At 43.4% G+C, this 18513-nt stretch overlaps 2 protein-coding genes across 12 annotated transcripts in view; both read right to left on the bottom strand.

Moving 5' to 3' along the window:
* dlg2 (discs, large homolog 2 (Drosophila)) overlaps nt 1-5515 on the bottom strand; it is a 287216-nt gene extending 281701 nt beyond the window's left edge. For 4 of the 10 annotated variants that reach the window (XM_069165091.1, XM_069165094.1, XM_069165098.1 and 1 more), the window contains exons 1-2: nt 4220-5509; nt 1753-1884 (exon numbers count right to left, since the gene is read on the bottom strand). In XM_069165091.1, the coding sequence (XP_069021192.1) occupies nt 1753-1884; nt 4220-4238 (151 nt within the window). In that variant the 5' untranslated portion in view covers nt 4239-5509. Of the gene's footprint in view, nt 1-1752; nt 1885-4219 lie in introns of all 10 variants that reach the window. The other 6 variants (XM_069165097.1, XM_069165099.1, XM_069165092.1 and 3 more) reach the window with 3 other exon arrangements.
* A 1679-nt stretch (nt 5516-7194) lies between these two features.
* The window catches only part of LOC138207695 (synaptotagmin-like protein 2), a 32832-nt gene continuing 21513 nt past the window's right edge, over nt 7195-18513 (bottom strand). Inside the window, exons 9-22 of one of the 2 annotated variants that reach the window (XM_069165127.1) lie at nt 17570-17874; nt 17359-17431; nt 15438-16838; nt 13454-13555; nt 13174-13299; nt 13019-13092; nt 12837-12938; nt 12502-12671; nt 12256-12358; nt 11075-11236; nt 10905-11001; nt 10711-10816; nt 9847-10052; nt 7195-7663 (exon numbers count right to left, since the gene is read on the bottom strand). In XM_069165127.1, coding sequence (XP_069021228.1) covers nt 7515-7663; nt 9847-10052; nt 10711-10816; nt 10905-11001; nt 11075-11236; nt 12256-12358; nt 12502-12671; nt 12837-12938; nt 13019-13092; nt 13174-13299; nt 13454-13555; nt 15438-16838; nt 17359-17431; nt 17570-17874 — 3176 coding nt within the window. In that variant the 3' untranslated portion in view covers nt 7195-7514. The remainder of the gene's footprint in view (nt 7664-9846; nt 10053-10710; nt 10817-10904; nt 11002-11074; nt 11237-12255; nt 12359-12501; nt 12672-12836; nt 12939-13018; nt 13093-13173; nt 13300-13453; nt 13556-15437; nt 16839-17358; nt 17432-17569; nt 17875-18513) is intronic. The other variant, XM_069165128.1, reaches the window with a different exon arrangement.

Here is an 18513-nt window from a genome sequence, read left to right as displayed (position 1 = left end):
TGTTTGTCTCTACTGTGTGTGAACAGACTTTTAGTGTGATGAACACCAACAAAGCACCTCACAGATCCCAGTTGAGTGATGAAACCTCAGATCTGTTCTGAGAACACAACCAAACTAACACCAGACTTCGATGCTCTGACAAAGAAGGTGATCAACAACACTGTTCCCACTAAAAGTGAATGTACGTATTAACACTGTAACGCCTTTTTTATGTTTCTGTTTGATATGTATGCATCTGGTGCTGGCCCGGCCCGTCTGTCAAATTTTAAAAGTCAATGTGGCCCCAGAGCCAAAAAGTTTGCCCAGCTCTGACTTAGAGGACACTGCAAGTTAGAAAATAAGTTCCACATTATTCATTTTGAAATTCCCCAAAAACAAGAAACAATGACCAACGATGTTTGCGTTCCTGTGGATGAGCGGTCCATTCAGAGGAAGGTGTTCAGAAGTGGAGCGGCAACCATGAGGTCAGCTCACACCACCAGAAGGAAACCACAGAGCTTGACCACTTCCTGTCAGTGCACTCTAAACCCTGCAGACAATATGTCACATTATGAAGAAGAAGAGAAGCATGTGGACCTCCGATGGAGGCGAGGGGTCCGACATCCAGGACAAACTAAACGCCTTCATGTGTTGGTGTTGTGTCAGTTTTCTTTTGTTGGAACTTGATGTGTGAATAAAGTGGCAGCTTGACTCTCACTGTGTTTTATAATACATGGAAAACATGAGTGAATACAGTAAACTGTGTGCAGCTGATACGCTGCCAACAGCAGGACAGACACACTTAATTTTCTTACATCTGCATTTACACTGAGCCTAAAAGAACTAAATAATAAATGCAAAAACAACAAAAATGTTATTGTGGGCAGCCACATAAATTCTGTTTATAGTAAACAATGTTTGTCACAGCTGGAGAGTAAATACATATTATTATCTGCTTACATTTTCTGTAGTATGATGTAATACTAGAGTTTTTCTCCCAATAAGTGACAGTTGTTGGAAATACTAAAAGACAGATTGAAGATACTGTCAGAGTAAAGTAATATTAAAGTGGTTGTAGTTTTGATTAGCACTGCTGTGGTGATGTAATAGTCACTTACAGATCCAGATATATAGTTCTGTATTATAAAACAGATACGACTGAGGTGGAGTTTGTATTTTGGCTTTGTATTAATTTGAGTAAACGTATTCAAGAGTCCCTCAAAAGAGTGACAGACAGTCAGAGAGGGTGGCGTACACAGAGCGAGTCTAATGGTGGAAATGGAATATTATCATACTAATTATGTTGTCATGAGAGTATTGTTGTGACCTCAGAATGACGCTGATCTTTTAACCTGTGACGGGCTCTTCTGAAATAAATATGTGCACGTTGTTTTCTGTTCCCTACGTCTTCATAGAAGCACGTTTTAATAAAAGTCTGCAATGTTAATTCTTATGCTTGCATACATTCAAATTTATACAAAACCATTATTCTTTAGTTTTTTTTCAGTATAACTACTTCATTGAGTGGACAGTAATAATTAAATACAACAAATTTCTTTCCACCTCCTCAGCTCTAATGTCATGGTGAAACCCTCCACTAAAGTTTGCGTTATCTGGTCACTGTCATTAAAAACGTGTGTCTTGTTTTTTCATTCCATATCATTTAGAGTAACTCATCTTTAAAGAATTACTTTCACACACCATCCCGCTCCTCACAGCTGGAAACAGAAACGTGACAGAACATACTGGTTGCTTGTGAGATCGTGGACTTACCGAGAAGAGCTTCAAACAGGTTGCTTTTGAAAATCCCCATCACTCTCTGAATGGCAGTTTTAAGCTGCTGCTCCTCCGGCTTTCTGAGTTTAGTGCAGTACTCCTCCAGAAGCCCCAGGGCCCGAGCTGTGTCTGCAGAGGAGGAGCAGGATGAAGCTCTGGGCTTTCCTTGCCTTGTTTTCTTCATATGATATATACTGTCTATTCTTTGAGCATCAATTTTACATTTTTTAATACGACGTGACAATATTGTGCATCATAATAACTTCAGACGACACAAAAGAACACCAACGATACCAGTCTGTGAATATGGAGATAAGTTTCTGCTCTCATCATGCTGCAGAGACAGCAGCCTCTTCTCACAGGTCATCAGAACGGGACAGACGATGCTAAGAATACGTGACCAAAAGTATGTGGATACCCCGGCACTCCAGCTGTTTGTTAAAGCTGCTCAGTTTCTCCACCAGATGTTGAATGTGGCTGCAGGGACGTGCACCGACTCCCACAATCCTCCATTCCTCACACCTCCGCTCAACATATTCAATTCCAAATAGACTAAAGACAACATATCAAATGTTGAAGTGGAGAAATTTTATTATTTTATGTAAAATATATGCAAATATAAAATTTGATGGCAGCAACACGTCTCAAAAAAGTTGGGACACGGTCAACAAAAAACTGTAGAAGTTGTGTAATGTTAAACAACCACCTGGTGGAACATCTGACAACTAATGAGGTTACCATGGCAACAGATCAGTAACATGATTGGGTATAAAAGATGATTTCAGAGAGGCAGAGTCTCTCAGCAGTGAAGATGGGGAGAGGTTCACCACTCTGAAAGACTGTGTTGGAAAATAGTTCAACAATCTAAGAATAATGTTCCTCAACGTAAAACTACAAAGAATTAGTGGATTTCATCGTCTACGGTTCATAATATCATTAAAAGATTCAGAGAATCTGGAGAAATCTCTGAACACAAGGGACAAGGCTGGAAACCAATATTGGATGGTGGTGATCTTCGGGCCCTCAGGCAGCACTGCATTAAAAACACACTATTCTGGAGTGGAAATCACTGCATGGGCTCAGGAACACTTGTGAAAACCATCATCTGTGAACACAGTTCATCGCTGCGTCCATAAATGATGTTAAAACTCTCCAAAGAAGAAACCAGATAGAAACATGATCCAGAAACACCGCCGCCTTCTCTGGACCGAGATCATTGAAGATGGACTGAGGTGAAGTGGACAACTGTCCTGAGGTCTGATGGATCACAATCTGAGATTCTGTTTGGAAATCATGGACGCTGCATCCTCCAGGTTAAAGAGGAGAGGGACCATCCAGCTTGTTATCAGCTCAGTTCTGAAGCCAGCATCTGTGATGTTACAGGATGCATTAGTGCACATGGCATGGGTAGCTTGAACATCTGGAAGGAAGCATTCATGCTGAATGATATATTCAGGTTTTGGAGCAACATATGCTGCCATCCAGACAACGTCTCTTTCAGGGAAGGTCTTGTTTATTTCAGCAGAACAACGTCCAACCACACACCCCGCCATCCCATAATAGTTTTCATCCTTGTCCTTTGTGTTCAGAGATTTCTCCAGATTCTCTGAATCTTTTAATGAGATTATGAAATCCACTAATTCCTTGTCATTTTACACAGAAGAACATTTTTCCTAGATTGTTGTGTTTTCCCACACAGTCTTTCTATGATTTTAATCTTTACACAACTCTTCCAGTCTTTTGTTGACTCTGTCACAACGTTTTTGAGATGTGTTGCTGCCATCAAATTCAAAATGAGCATATATTTGACATAAAACGATAACATTTCTTAGTTTCCACGGTGGATATGTTGTCTTTGGTCTATTTCCAATTAAATATTGGTTTATCATCACATTCTGTATTTACTTACATTCACACAGAGTCCCAAGTTTTTTGGGTTGTAGTCAGGATTTCAATGTTGTACCTTGTGTTGGTTATATTTTAAATCATGTTGATAGTATAGTTACTACTTTATGAGTGAAATAAACTCTGTTATATTCTGATAAGCAGTCATCAATAATTGTTCTTACCTAAATATTGTTTAGAGGTACCAACAACGTGCGGCCACAAATACGTTTTCAGACTGAAATGCTGATTGTTTTAAGGTGATGAGTTCTGGCTCACACACGGTGTTCCGGTTCATTTCAAAGGTCCTGGATGGGTTCGAGGCCCGATGCAGGCCAGTCACCGTTTTACACACCACAGACGGGGAAAGCGTTTCTCTAGAGCGGCCTGAGGTCGAGCAGCATCATGTTGGAACCGGACCGGTTCCTACACCAACACACTAAGAACTGACCGTGGGGAGCTCCGTCCACATACTTTTGGACAACCAGGCTTGCATCTGGACTCTTAATATAAACTGTGGACAAATGCAATCACAGCTACCATTTGCAGGGTGTGATGAATACCTGTGGCAGTCACTCACCTGTTCTCCTGATAGGCATGGCTCTGGGACGCCGTGTAAACGTGACTCTCTCTATGGCTTCCAGGGCTGTCTTCAGTTCATGGTCACAAAGAGGTTCTGATCAATCAGGAGGAAACTTTGACCAGTGTCTCTTGTGGAGGACTCCAGGAACCACCAGGGGGGTCCTGATCCAAACAAAACGAGGAGAGGTCCAATTCCACGGACTAGATTCCAGCACACTGAAGTGATTGGAGCGCAGGCGTCTCCGTCCCAGATGACATGTGTGCACACTAATCCACAAGAAGCACGGATGAGGTGCCCTGAACCGGTCTGCTGAGTGCGAGCAGCACTCCGAGGGTCCTGGACGGGACAACACTTGTGCAGCAGCAGCTTTAACACATGCTGGACATGAGGACGTCCATCACTTCCGTCTGGGTCCACTTCCAAAACACGTCCTTCGGCTGAAGAGTTGGCAGACCGCAGAAGTGCCTTGTCATGGCTGGTTCACTGCTGGTCCGAACCAGCCGCTCACAGATAGAGACGCAGATGAGGCGACCGGGTGGACACCGAACCGCGGACACCGAACCGCGGAGTCCGCACCGTCAGAGGGAGCGTGTGCACAAAGCGCTGCCTCAGAGCCCCATGGTGAGGAGGCGCTGACGGGTCGGAGGCCGGCCTGGGTTTCACTCTCTGTTCCGTCCACGGCGACACGCAGCCGGTGCAGGGTGGCAGCCCGGGGTCGGTCCTCCGGTCCGCATCCTTTTACCCTGCAACTGTACGCCTCAAGTTTCGTATCTGCCTGCAAGCCAACGCGCAGGGTGAAGGCTGCAGGACGTCAGCTGGAGTTTATGTCTGGAGGGATCCACTCATGGATGGACGGACTGGGGGGGGGCGTGCGTGTGTGCGTGCGTGCGCGCGCGTTATGATAATTGATGAGAGGACACGCAGCCGGTGCTCCAAACAACACAAACACGCGTCCTGTCAATTAGCATTCATGCTCAGCCGCCGGCAGCCAGCGGCGGATCCCGGAGAAACGGAGCCGGAGAAACGGATCCCGGAGAAACGGAGCCGGAGAAACGGAGCCGGAGAAACGGATCCCGGAGAAACGGAGCCGGAGAAACGGATCCCGGAGAAACGGAGCCTCCTGAACGACGCCTGGCTGAAGGAAAACACCTGCCGGCCAACTGGGGGAGGAAACGCATGGCTCTCAAATGACTCCATGGACGTCCATTGTCCGTTCCGTGGGAGCTGGGCACTGTCCGGAAATGTCTCCTGATGAAACAGCACACTGTCCACATGTCCTCCTTCTGTCAGCTGGTCATCACCAGCAGCGTTAAGTGTCTGGAACAAACCGGCTGCAGTCAGCAACACGACTTCCGCTTGTACTTTTTAAAAATAATACACTCAAGTTTCAGAGCTGTCACGCAGATGTGCAGCTTGACCGACACGGCTCTCTGAATACAGGCAGTATGTTTTCATGAAGCCATCAAATGATCTGAAAGTCAACAGTGCAATAAGAAAGATTTTTAAACAACATGAAAAAAGCCAAAGCCGCCAGCCAGCATTGTAATGAAATGATTGTTATTATGTTCTGCATGTACAACATGTACGTTTTGCTTTATCTCTCTCTGTTTGTGCGTCTTTTTATTTTCCGTGATAAACTGAAGGGTTTTATTTTGAAGGTACATCCGTGATAAACTGAAGTTTTATTTTGAAGGTACATCCGTCTGACGTCAGTTCTTAATCCGACGCGCTTGACGCCGTTTTTTTAATTTACCTCAGCAACTCAGCGGCTGCTCGCTGGATCGCTGGCTCCCGTCTTGATTGATAGGACGTGTCGACCAATCACATGGCAGGATTTCTTGTCGCATCAGGATGGGTGAACCAATGAGAACGCTTCAAACCTGTGCGAAGGTGAGAGTTGAAATATCTCTGCATTAAATGAAGCCTACTGTAGGAAGTAGGAAACGTCTCGATTATTCTGACATTATAATGATAAAAATAATATCATGGAGCGTCGGGATAGAAACGGTTCTTCCCAGAATGCCTAGAGGTTGTTCAAATGTTCATAGTAGGCACCATAAGTGACATGATTAATGATTAATGAATTAACCTGTGATTAATGTGTGTGTGGAAGTTAACGGCATGTTCTTGAGCCAAATAAAGATCCAGTCCTGGAGCTGTTCGGTGTATTGACCCCAGATGAGCTTCAGTAATATATGTACTACCCCTCTTGACCACCAGAGTCCACTGTTGTGACACATTTTAATTATGACTCGTCACAATATTTTGTATTATTGCTGTTATTATTGTTTGATTTTTAATAATATTAACAATACTATTCGTATAAAGCATCATATCAGTCACAACCTCATTTATGCATAAATAAAGTGAAACAAATGTAGCATGTTTTCTCTTCTATTAATAATCTATTTATATATTTTATTAGCTTCAGATGGCATATTATTGTGAGTTAACCAAAATGTGGCCTGGGGAGAATGTAATATTCTTCTGAATTGCCAGATCAAAGTTGTACGATCACGAGGGGAAAAAAAGATCTTTTAATGTGTATTCCATCCTTTGTTTCTTCAGTGGCTCGTTATTTGCGGTCTTGCAGGACTGTATTTTGGCTGTAACTGGTAGTAAACTGCAGAGTTGCAGTGGAGCATCGGGAAGGTTTCTGTCAAGAATTAAAATGTGTCACAACAGTGGACTCTGGTGGTCAAGAGGGGTAGTACATATATTACTGAAGCTGCTGCTGGAGAGGACTGACTGAAAGAAAACAGGAAATACACCTGAATGAATAAAGTATAAACAGGAGAGGAAGCTCAGAGCCATCATGTGTTTGTTGTTCCTTCTGCACGCCTTTCGTTCTATCTTTAAAATCTTAAAAAGGTCTTTTCCACTGGCCATTTATTTGATTATGATGACAGCTATTAACAGTGGCCAATAACTCATGATGAACACAAACATAAACAACAGAATAAAAATCACACTTCATATAAACATCCTGTTTATTGAAGATAGAGGTGCTCGCTGCAGTAATCACATTATACAGTTTACAAATCATTAGTGGTCAAATCATATCTAATTATGTTTTATAACTTAGATTTTACTGTCTGCACTCTTTAAAAAAAATTTGTAGACTTTAACATGTTTGAACTATTCAAACTAAAGGAGCGTACAGTACATATTCATTTATCTATAATGATCATCAATTATACAAATCCACACGGTTTGTTGAGGCTGCTGCTTTACGTCGATCCATCGAGGACGACATGCAGTGCTCACATGGTTTCCATTCATTAATACAATCTCACTTTGACATGTTCTTTGCCATCACCAACATCCTCAGAGGTAGAACATCCTCCACCCACTCATCATCAGACACCGACATCCTCTGCCATAACGTCGCTTCTTCTGTCGTAGAGTCCATCCAGGCCACGTCCACTCCGTAACTCTTCCCTGCACAGAAGGATTTCATTAAGATGATGGATGTGAATGTACAGTATGTGACGCATGAACAGTTGAGGTCAGAGGTCAACATCACAGACTGGATATAAAAGAGTTCGTAGCTTCAGGTCTGTAAAATGGTTCTGATCCAGAAGTGTCTTCAGCTGCAATACCAGCGAGTGCCACTAGAGGTCGGCTCCAAAAAGCCTCCGGCTCCATAGACTCCCATTCAACTTCTCTCATCAAATCCAAAGTGAATAAAATGTGTCCATCAGTTACCTCGGTGTTGTTAGCTAAAGTCACTCCTTCTTATTAGTTTTCTGGAGGTCCATCTGAAAATAATCCCTCATTCATTAGAAAAGAAGATTCAAGAAGACCTGTTTTTGGGGGCGTGTCTGTTTGATTGACAGGCCTGTGGTGCAGTCAGGTTACAGCTATCGGTGGGCGGGACGTAGTATCGTCAGGTTTCCGATCAGATCGGTCAGATCCACCGCTGGCTCCTCCCCCAGCTCGTCCAAATATGGTCACTTCCTGCTCCAAACCAACAATGACATCACTGCTGGTTGCTGAGGTTTACATATACTCTTCATGAATAGCATGGTAATATTGAGCTTTCAGTGGTTTCTTAAAAATGTTCTTTTTCTGGGGCAGAATGAGATTACAACTCACCTTTAAGAGAAAATAGAAACCAAGAATTTGGTGCACAAATTTTACTTTACTGAGGGTTTTCTGAAATCTACAAAATTATACACGCACCCATGTAAATGATTCATTTCGTGGTGCTGAAAGTCTTTTGACTTGTAAAGGCCTCTTTACTTCCTGCTGGTGATCATGATTGACAGCTGAAAGCTTTTCTTCTGCATCGGCCTCATTTTTCAGACACGGAAGCTATAAAAAACTTTTATATACAGTCTGTGGTTTTGCTGCTTTAAGCCGAGGCTGTCGGGGGACCTCCCATGATGCACTGCACTCCTCCACTCTTTTACCCTCCATGTATTTATATGCCACTATAGTCATTCCATTCATGCCTTCTCTCTCCTCCACAAGACCGACCTGCTCTTCCTTCCAGAGAAAGACTGTCCCACCCTCGACCTGACTACTACCTTCAACAACTCTGTTATCCCGACCCTGACTGATAAGAACCTCGGAGACACTCGACAGTCAACTCTCTCTTACTGCCAACATCACTGCAACAACACGTTCCTGTAGATACATGCTGCACAACATCAGGAGAAGACGTCCTCTTCTCACTCAGAAGGAGGTCCAGGTTCCGGTCCGGGCTCCGGTCCAGGTTCTGGTCCAGGTTCTGGTCCAGGTTCTGGTCATCTCACGTCTGGACTACTGTAACTCCCTCCTGGCAGGTCTACCTGTTAGTACCATCTGACCTCTGCAGCTCATCCAGAATGCAGCAGCTCAACTGGTCTTTAACCTCCTAAATACACTCACACTACTCCGCTCCTCCTCCTCCTCCTCCTCCTCCTCCTCCTCCTCCTCTGTCCTGGCTCCTAAATGGTAGAATGAGCTCCCCACCGACATCAGGACAGCAGAAACTCTGAACATCTTCCACCACAAACTAAAAACACACCTCTTCAGACTTTATCTTGAACAGTAGAACTTTAGTATCTTAAAATAGAACTTACTGATAGAATTTTGTAGTTTGTCTTTCTGGAAGAAATTATATTTTCTTGATTGTTGTTGTTCTGGTTTGAACCCTCATGGTTGAAATGAACTTATTGTAAGTCGCTTTGGATAAAAGAGTCAGATAAATGAAATGTAATGAAATGTAATGTAATGAAATGAAATGTAATGTAATGTAATGTAATGTAGATGTTAGTTGATCAGTGGTTACTGGCTCCACAGTCTTTACTCTTTGTTGTCTCTCTATGCTGTTCTTTTCTCTCTCTGCTCTCCCCTCACTCCACCAGTCAGGAAAGATGGCCGCCCACCTCTGAGCCTTCAAGGTTTCTTCTTGTTAAAAAGGAGTTTTTCCTTCCAGCTGTCGCTCTCGCAGGAATTATTGAATTGTTGGTTTCCTCTCTTTAATGTTGGAGGATTCTGTTTTTATGGGCTTTAAGTGTTGTGAGATGACCTTTGTTGAGATTTGGTGCGATATTATTGAGACTGAAGTGACTCAGTTACTGTTGTGAGACCAGCTGTCGTCAGTCTGGATCTTTTCCCGTGCCGTGGAGTCTCACCTGTCCCCAGCCCGAGTCTCACGCCGCCGATGTAGTGGTTGTGAAGTCGGTCGTGACCCCACACTGTGATCTCTGCGCAGGCCTCTTTGAGGTCTTCCGTCCGGAAGCCGTCGTACACCATGGTGTGGTTAAACATGGGGCTGGCGGTCCTCTTCACCACCCGCGTCTTCTGCCGGCTCTTGCGGCTCGTGTCAGGAAGTACGGTGCTGCAGGACAGGAAGGAAGGATCTGACAAAGACGCTGGTCTGGAAACTGAATCAATGACTCAGGTGTTATTCAATAAGAAATCACATTAACACTTACTGTAAATACATATAGAATGTGTCATTTAAGCAGGTCTGCAACTAATGATTATGTTTATGATCTATCAACCTTCACCTTATTTTTTTCAATGAATCAATTGATTTTTCTGTCTATAAATGATTAGTCATGTTTAACCCAAATATATTTAATTTAGTGTAAGAAAAGGACAAGCAGCAAACGTGTTGAAGCTGGAACCATCAAATGTTATTGTTTGGAAAAATGACCCAAAAGCTGCTGGTTGATTTTGATGAAGTGGTTGGTAGACTAATCGTTGCATCATCACTTTTCAACACAAAGTCGGCTGTGATTGGCTATTGGTTTGGAGCAGAATGACAACCAGTCACATGACTGGCAGACAGTTTCAAAAAAACAACCTGCAGAATTGAAACAGAAATGAAAGAAATAATCTCTATACTGTGAAAAATGATAAAACATATTGGAATATTTCATGATTTTGTGGTAATACCATGTCTAATGTGAGTATCATTTATTTCACAATGTTTGATTAATTCATGTAATTGTGAACGTGTTGAGTCTCCAGACCGCCTGCAGGTTTCCTACCACTTCACAAACGGGTCGATAATCCCTCCTCTGACTGGAGGAAGATTCTTGCAGTCTTTCACCCAAATCTGCACCTCGCCAGTCTCTGTCCTGGACTTCTTCTTACCTGTGGATGCAATGAGACCGCAGTCAGTGACACCGATGATAAAACTAAAGGAAGAGAACTCATAAGAAGGGAGGAGTCGTCAGTTTACTGTGGGTCGTCTGTGCCAGGAATCTCAAGGCGACTCTCATGTATCCTGTGCCGTCCGGGCGGACGGCAGGCAGCAGCGATGAGGCCTGCGCAGACACCTGAGGGTTAAACTGAGGTGAGTAAATGACCACTGTGACCACACACACAGAGCATGGTGAGAACAGTCTCTACCCTGGCTTTTAATGGATATTCATTCATCTGTGTGTTGCTGAAGTCCCACTCTGACAGATCCTGGTCCACCTCGCCCAGGAAGCTGTTCCGCCCAAAGGTGTCGTGGTGCCACACAGAGATGTTCAAGTTCTGAGTTTTCAACACGTCCAGCTGGATCTTAAACTTTGGAAGGAGAAGAAGGCAAAAAAAAAAAGTGGCAAAATAAATATTCAGAGCATTTACTAATGCCACTAATACCTCCCTGGAAAGTCTTAACAGTCTTAACTGCATAAAAGTATGTAAAAGTACAACGTTGTGTAAAATGTAAATAGAAACAGAATGCAATGATTTGTACATTAAATGAACCCACGTTTAATGTAAAATAGACCAAAGACAACATATCAAATGTTGAAACTGAGAAATTTTAGTGTTTTATGAAAACGTTCCCAAACATTTCCAGAGTGTTGTTAAAACAAGAGTTGATGCAGCTCAGCGGTGAACATGATCCTGGAACAACTTTATAAACGTGTTGCTGCATCAGATTCAAAATGAGCAGATCTTTTTCATAAAACAATACAATTTCTCCATTTCAACATTTGATATGTTGTCTTTGGTCTATTTGCAGTTAGATATGGATTTGCCTGATTTACAAATCATTGCATTCTGTTTTTATTTACATTTTACACAGCATCCCAACTTTTTTGGAAACGGGGTTGTAAATTACTGAAGTACTCAAAGCAGTGTCTTGATTAATTACCCAAACTGACTCCTTTACAATACTTCTTTTAAACAACTAGTTGTCCAAACCAGAAAATTATTAAACAAATAAATTAATATTATAACAATTAACAGGAAAAGCGACATCCTCCGATTTCAAAAACTAGAACCATGAAATATTTTTTAATTTAGTTTTATCAAAAATGACTCAAATTCTTCTTCTGTCAACTTACTATACAATTAATCATTACATATTGGATATAATACACATCTGTATTTCTTATTTTTCATTTCTAGATTATTTAACCCACATATGTGACCATTATGAGTCTAATTTCTCTACAAGCCAGTGTTAGAAATTCAGAGGGAACTCCACTTTAGTACTAAAATAAATCTCAGTTACTCTCCACCATTGGTAACCACAATGTTTATATGTGAAATAAGAAGAAAATATAAGGAGAAAAGAATAAATACTGAACTCTTACCCTGAGGATTTCATTGTAAGTTGGGTTTAATGTCTTCTTTTTAATTGTGGTTTTCCTCTTTCCCAGTTTAGATTTATCAGGAAGAAGAAAACATTTCACATACCTGTGAGAGCAAAGCAGAGTTATATATACTGAACTCAAAGAGATGTGACTCGTGTTTCAGCCTCTCTTCTGACCTGCAGGTTCCCTTTTCCAACTTGAACAGATGTCCCTGGAGGACATTTGTTCTTTACGGTGAGAACTTACGGGTCGGAGCGGTTCTTCTTGGTGTCCGCCACGGCCAGATCCCGGCAGAGCACCACAAAGATGTGAAACTCTGCCAGCTTCTGGATGTAGTTCACAGCGAACTGGATGCTTCCCTGGACTTCAATGTCCCCAAAGTCTCCGTGGTAGATGCTGCTGATGCTGCCGCTGGCCTGCTCGGTCAGGATATGCAAGAGGAGAGAAAACACAATCATTGCTGATCTGACGTCATGTACAGGGGAAATGATGACATAAGAACGTAAAGAATTCAGACTAATTTGTTTAAAACTGGATTTATCAGAACAGGATATTTTCCAGTGAGCTGTGTTTGGACGTACAGAAGACATGGAGGCCATCCCCGAGGAGAGACTGAGGTTCGACATAGAGCTGCTGGTCTTTCTTCTATATCCATAGTCGGTCTCAAAAAAGTCAGTGTCTGTCTGATAATATCAACAAAAACCGGAACAGCATGAGTGACAGTTTAAATGGTGTCCCAGAAGAAGTGAGTTCTGGGCTCTACCTCGTGGTACAGAAGGATCGGCACCGACGCGCTGCTTTTCATCGGCCGGAAGAATGAAGCTGGAAATGAAGAAACTGGAAGAAAAAGACACAACTTTTCACCTCCTCCAATAACATCTACTAACTATTTTTGAATTTCAAAAGTATGTTGATTACATGTTTGAATCACTGCACGGCCATCTGTGTATGTCCTGATAAATATGTTTAAAAGGAGAACCACGTGTTTACCATCATCCACACTCAGATTCTTTTTGTCTTTTGAGTTCGTTTGGGTCTTGCCTTCTGGAAAGAAATCAAACCATGAGACAACATGCTACATACCACTATGATGTAAAGTTATGGATCAAATGAAATATTCAAACTTTATGCTAAACATAAGCCGATTTTGCAGAAATAGAGCAATGCTAGTCCAATGAAACATTAAAACTTGTGTTACTTGTTTGTGAGGTGAGATTTTCAGCACTTCTGGATAAACACATGCTCCTTGAAGAGAAAGGATTCAGAGCGGATGTGATGGAAGTCGGGCTGCCGCCATAACCTGCCACAAAAAAGACAAAATCAACTCTGGAAAATAGACTTTCTGCTTTACTAAACAACAGTGTTAAACTGAAACCCTTCTGTTCAGGTCATAAAAACAAGTATAACTTTGCTGATTTGGTCCAAAGCTTAATAAATCAGTTTTAATGATTTTTAAATCAGGTAAAGTCATTTAGTTACAGATAGACCAAAGACAACTTATCAAATGCTGAAGCTGAGGAATTTTATTGTTTTATGCAAAGTATGTGCTAATTTTGCTAATTGATATCAGCAACAGGAATTTAAAAACAAGTTGTTCCAGGATCATGTTCACCACTGAGCTGCATCAACTCTTCTTTTAACAACACTCTGGAAATGTTTGGGAACTGAGGAGACCAGTTTCTGGAGTTTTGAAAGTGAAATGTGGTCCCATTCTTGCCTGATAGAGGATTTCAGCTGCTCAACAGTTCAGGGTCTCCTTTGTTGTATTGTTCATGTCCTGATGCTCCAGATGTTTTCAGTGATTGACAGGTCTGGACTGCAGGAGGCCAGTTTATCAGCGGACTCTTCTACTAGAGAACCATGCTGTTGGAATACGTGCAGAATGTGGTTGGACGTTGTTCTGCTGAAATAAACAAGACCTTCCCTGAAAGAGACGTTGTCTGGATGGCAGCATATGTTGCTCCAAAACCTGAATATATCATTCAGCATGAATGCTTCCTTCCAGATGTTCAAGCTACCCATGCCATGTGCACTAATGCATCCTGTAACATCACAGATGCTGGCTTTAGAACTGAGCTGATAACAAGCTGGATGGTCCCTCTCCTCTTTAACCTGGAGGATGCAGCGTCCATGATTTCCAAACAGAATCTCAGATTGTGATCCGTCAGACCTCAGGACAGTTGTCCACTTCACCTCAGTCCATCTTCAATGATCTCGGTCCAGAGAAGGCGGCGGTGTTTCTGGATCATGTTTCTATCTGGTTTCTTCTTTGGAGAGTTTTAACATCATTTATGGACGCAGCGATGAACTGTGTTCACAGATGATGGTTTTCACAAGTGTTCCTGAGCCCATGCAGTGATTTCCACTCCAGAATAGTGTGTTTTTAATGCAGTGCTGCCTGAGGGCCCGAAGATCACCACCATCCAATATTGGTTTCCAGCCTTGTCCCTTGTGTTCAGAGATTTCTCCAGATTCTCTGAATCTTTTAATGATATTATGAACCGTAGACGATGAAATCCACTAATTCTTTGTAGTTTTACGTTGAGGAACATTATTCTTAGATTGTTGAACTATTTTCCAACACAGTCTTTCAGAGTGGTGAACCTCTCCCCATCTTCACTGCTGAGAGACTCTGCCTCTCTGAAATCATCTTTTATACCCAATCATGTTACTGATCTGTTGCCATGGTAACCTCATTAGTTGTCAGATGTTCCACCAGGTGGTTTTTTTTCAGCGTTATACAACTTTTCAGTCTTGTTGACCATGTCCCAACTTTTTTGACTGAAATTAAAATGAGCATATATTTTTTTTAAACATAACATTTTTCCACTTCAACATTTGATAATTTGTGTTTGGTGTATTTGCAATTAAATGCGAGTTTATATGATTTGCAAATCATTGCATTCAGTTTTTATATACATTTTACAGATTATACCAACTTATTTGGAGACGGGGTTTTAAAAATGTTCCTGTAATCACAATAAAGATTTGGAACATAATCCTACTGTGTTTTCATTTTATGGTAATTATTGAACAGGAATATTGCTGTTGTCACTGCTTCAGCTGCTTTTATCATCACAAAAATTAGGTCAACAGAAAACCTGTTAGCTTGTTGTGATTGGTCTGAAAAAAACATCACTGCGATTTGCTTTTATCAGTGAAGAGAGAATTAAGAAGCTCACTGGCTGCACTGGATCGAGGCAGGTACCAGGCTCTGGGGGCTGCGTCCTGGCTGGAGGTCCTGTCTTTCTTCTGCATAAACCAGGAGCTGATTCTGGAAGGGCTCGCCTCGGTGGGACCGGCACTCTGGTTTCTCATAACGTCTGTGAGGGCGCTCTGTCCTGCATGACTCTCTGCAGCAGCTTGGTCGCGGTGGAACGGAGGACAGTGAGCCTTCTCCTGTGGGCCCAGATAGTGCTGAGGGTCCTGAGGGATGAAAGATCTGGCGAAGTGTGAGAAGGTCCCCAGCTTCTTCTCTGAAACCTTTTTGGGTAGTGGTAGAGTTGTGGACTTCTGCAGCTGTGAATCTACATGAGGACAATACGAAGGTGGAGGAGATGCACTCTTCATCTGTCGGAGCTTCCCTTGATGCTCTCCAGTTCTGGGGTTGATGTCTATTGGAAAGGTTTTCAGGGGAGAGCCTTGCAGCCGGGGTCCTTTCCCAGTGGACTCACGGGGAAGGGCCTTTGGGTGGCAAGTCTTCGATGGACTCCTCCTCACTTCATCGTCCTGCTCTTTCAATCTGGGCAGTTGGGTTTTACTGGAACCGACGGGCCTGTCTTGAGATGCGGTGTCGGCCTTGACTTGGCCTGCTGACTGGACATCCACAGGACTATCAGAGCTGAAGCACTTCTCCCAGAAAACCTTCACCCTGCTCATCTTGGCCTTGTCCTCTTGAGGACCAGAGTTGGACTGCGTCTCAGTTATATGCAGCTCTGTTACCGTCGTGGTCAAAGCCTCGTCTATCTCCTCATAGATGAGGACTGGATTTGCTCGGTATGTGCCGTCTTCCTTTGATAAGAGGCTGCGACCCATCTGTGGGGACAAACTCTTGTTCCGGGACGTGTCAGCAGTGTCTAGCTCCTCTGTGGTCGATTCCGTTTTGGGACGCTTGTCTCTCTCCCAGAATGCTTTGAGACTGTAGAGTCTCTCCTGAAACGGAGCAGCTCTGCTCGTCGTTGCTTCCTGCTGAGTGTCTACATCTACTGAGGTCACCGTTTCTTTGAACGACATGTTCTGCAGCGCTGTGAGCTGCAGAGTTCGGACCTCTGTCATCGGTGGGGGTTTAGTGTCTTCTTTGAAACCCGCAGGTCTGTCCCAGGTCGGCTCAGGATGACGCTGTGTGCCGACAGGTTCTTCCAGCTGAGATATACCCAGACCTTCTTCAGATGAACTCTGAGCAGTTTTCTCTTTGTCTTTTCTGAAAATTCCCGGCAGTCTCGGTTTTAGTGAAAAACCCTGAGATAAGCTGTCTGCGCTGCCGTGCGGTGAAGGCAGGACGTCTGCAGTGACCTCAGCAGAAATGACACCGTGTCTCGATGTCCAGCGTGAGGCCTCGGCCTGAGAGTGATGCCGCTCTTCATCTGCAAAGAAAGCAACCATCTATTGGATCACTGATGTACGTTTCGTCTGTTAAACACTAAACAGCAGAATTAGTCACCCGTGGAGGATTCTTCTTGGTGTAGTATACTTATAGTGCTGTAACTACTTTCTACAAGCCAATATTATGTCATCAGAATCATTTTAAATTCAATATAAAAACACTAAACTTCTTCACATTAACTTCCTGTCTGCGATCAATGCACAACTTTTCATGCATTATACCAGGTCAGATCCATAAGTCCTGAGACTGCTGCTCGTGCACGGAAAAGTCACAGAAACATAATAAACCAATGAAAACCATCCAACACGAGGAATTAAACATTAACTGCAGACAAATATTGACATGTGTTGAGTAGAGTTCTTCAAAGTGTCGTGACAGAAGACCCATGATGTCAAACTAATCCCCAACCACACGATGAGAAGAGGATGAATGCCGTCTCATGGGTAGATACGGATTCTTTGGTTATTCGTTTGACTTGATGATGTAAATAAAAGTCTTACTTCTAAAACTGTGGCGTCGGCCGGTCTCTTGCTCCTCCTCCGAATCCACTAGACTGTGTCTCAGGAACCGCTCCTGTGTGAATGCAGCGGTACAGCTTGGGTCACCCTCAGAGGGAGCTGAGGGTTCAGCATCCAGCAAACTGTGCTCTCCCTGCTCCTCCCTCTCCTGCCACTCCACTCCCCTCTGAACCACCACAGAGCTGAACCTCACCTGCTTCCTGTCCATCCAGGTCTCGGTGGGAGAGTCCTGGCTGACGGATGCCGTCAGGTCCAGCTGAGAGAACAGAGTGCTGGAGGGGGACAAGCACTTGAGGATTCCCCGCAGGAAGGCCGAGTTGGTCTGTCTACCTCTGTCCTCGTCTTCCTTCTCAAAGCGGTCCAGAGAACCGGGGCTGACCGCTCTGTTCTCAGGTCCCCACACCGGAACAGATGCATTCTGGGTGGGCGGGCAATCAATAACATCTTGTCTAAGGTTGGAGAGCCAAGAAATGCAGCTGTCAGGTGATGATGAAGTCCCTGAAAGAAACAGAAACAAGTGAACACCAGTTTAAACATCAGGTGTGTTATGATGGGAAAACTCCACGTTGATGCATCAGCATTAACAATGTTAGATGTAATAATATATTGGTCACAGGGGACCGTCACTGTCTTACATATAACAGAGTGCTTATACATTGTGGTTTTGGACCATCTGTACGGTGACTTCGTCCTGGAACACGTTACTGGCAGCTGCAGGTCCGACTGATGAATCACTGAGTTTCTCTTTCATAACGACTGTCGCTTTAGTGTTTCTGAGGTCCAACAAGTGAGGAGTTGGAAACAAACGCAAGCAGCTGGTATTTGTTTACTTTCGTTCATAGCAAGACACACACACACACACACACACACACACACACACACACAGACACACACAGACACACACACACAGACACACACACACACACACACACACACACACACACACACACACACACAGACAGACACACACAAACACACACACACAGACACACAGACACACACACACACACACAGACACACAGACACACACACAAACACACACACACACAGACACACAGACACACACACACACACACACACACAGACAGACACACACACAAACACACACACACAGACACACACACACACACACACACA

The sequence above is a fragment of the Embiotoca jacksoni genome, unplaced genomic scaffold (assembly GCF_022577435.1).
Source record: "Embiotoca jacksoni isolate LCO1_2020_lvr unplaced genomic scaffold, fEmbJac1.0.p SCAF_33, whole genome shotgun sequence".
NCBI lineage: Eukaryota > Metazoa > Chordata > Actinopteri > Embiotocidae > Embiotoca > Embiotoca jacksoni.
The sequence above is the reverse complement of the archived record's forward strand: the minus strand, read 5'-3'. Positions and strand labels throughout refer to the sequence as shown.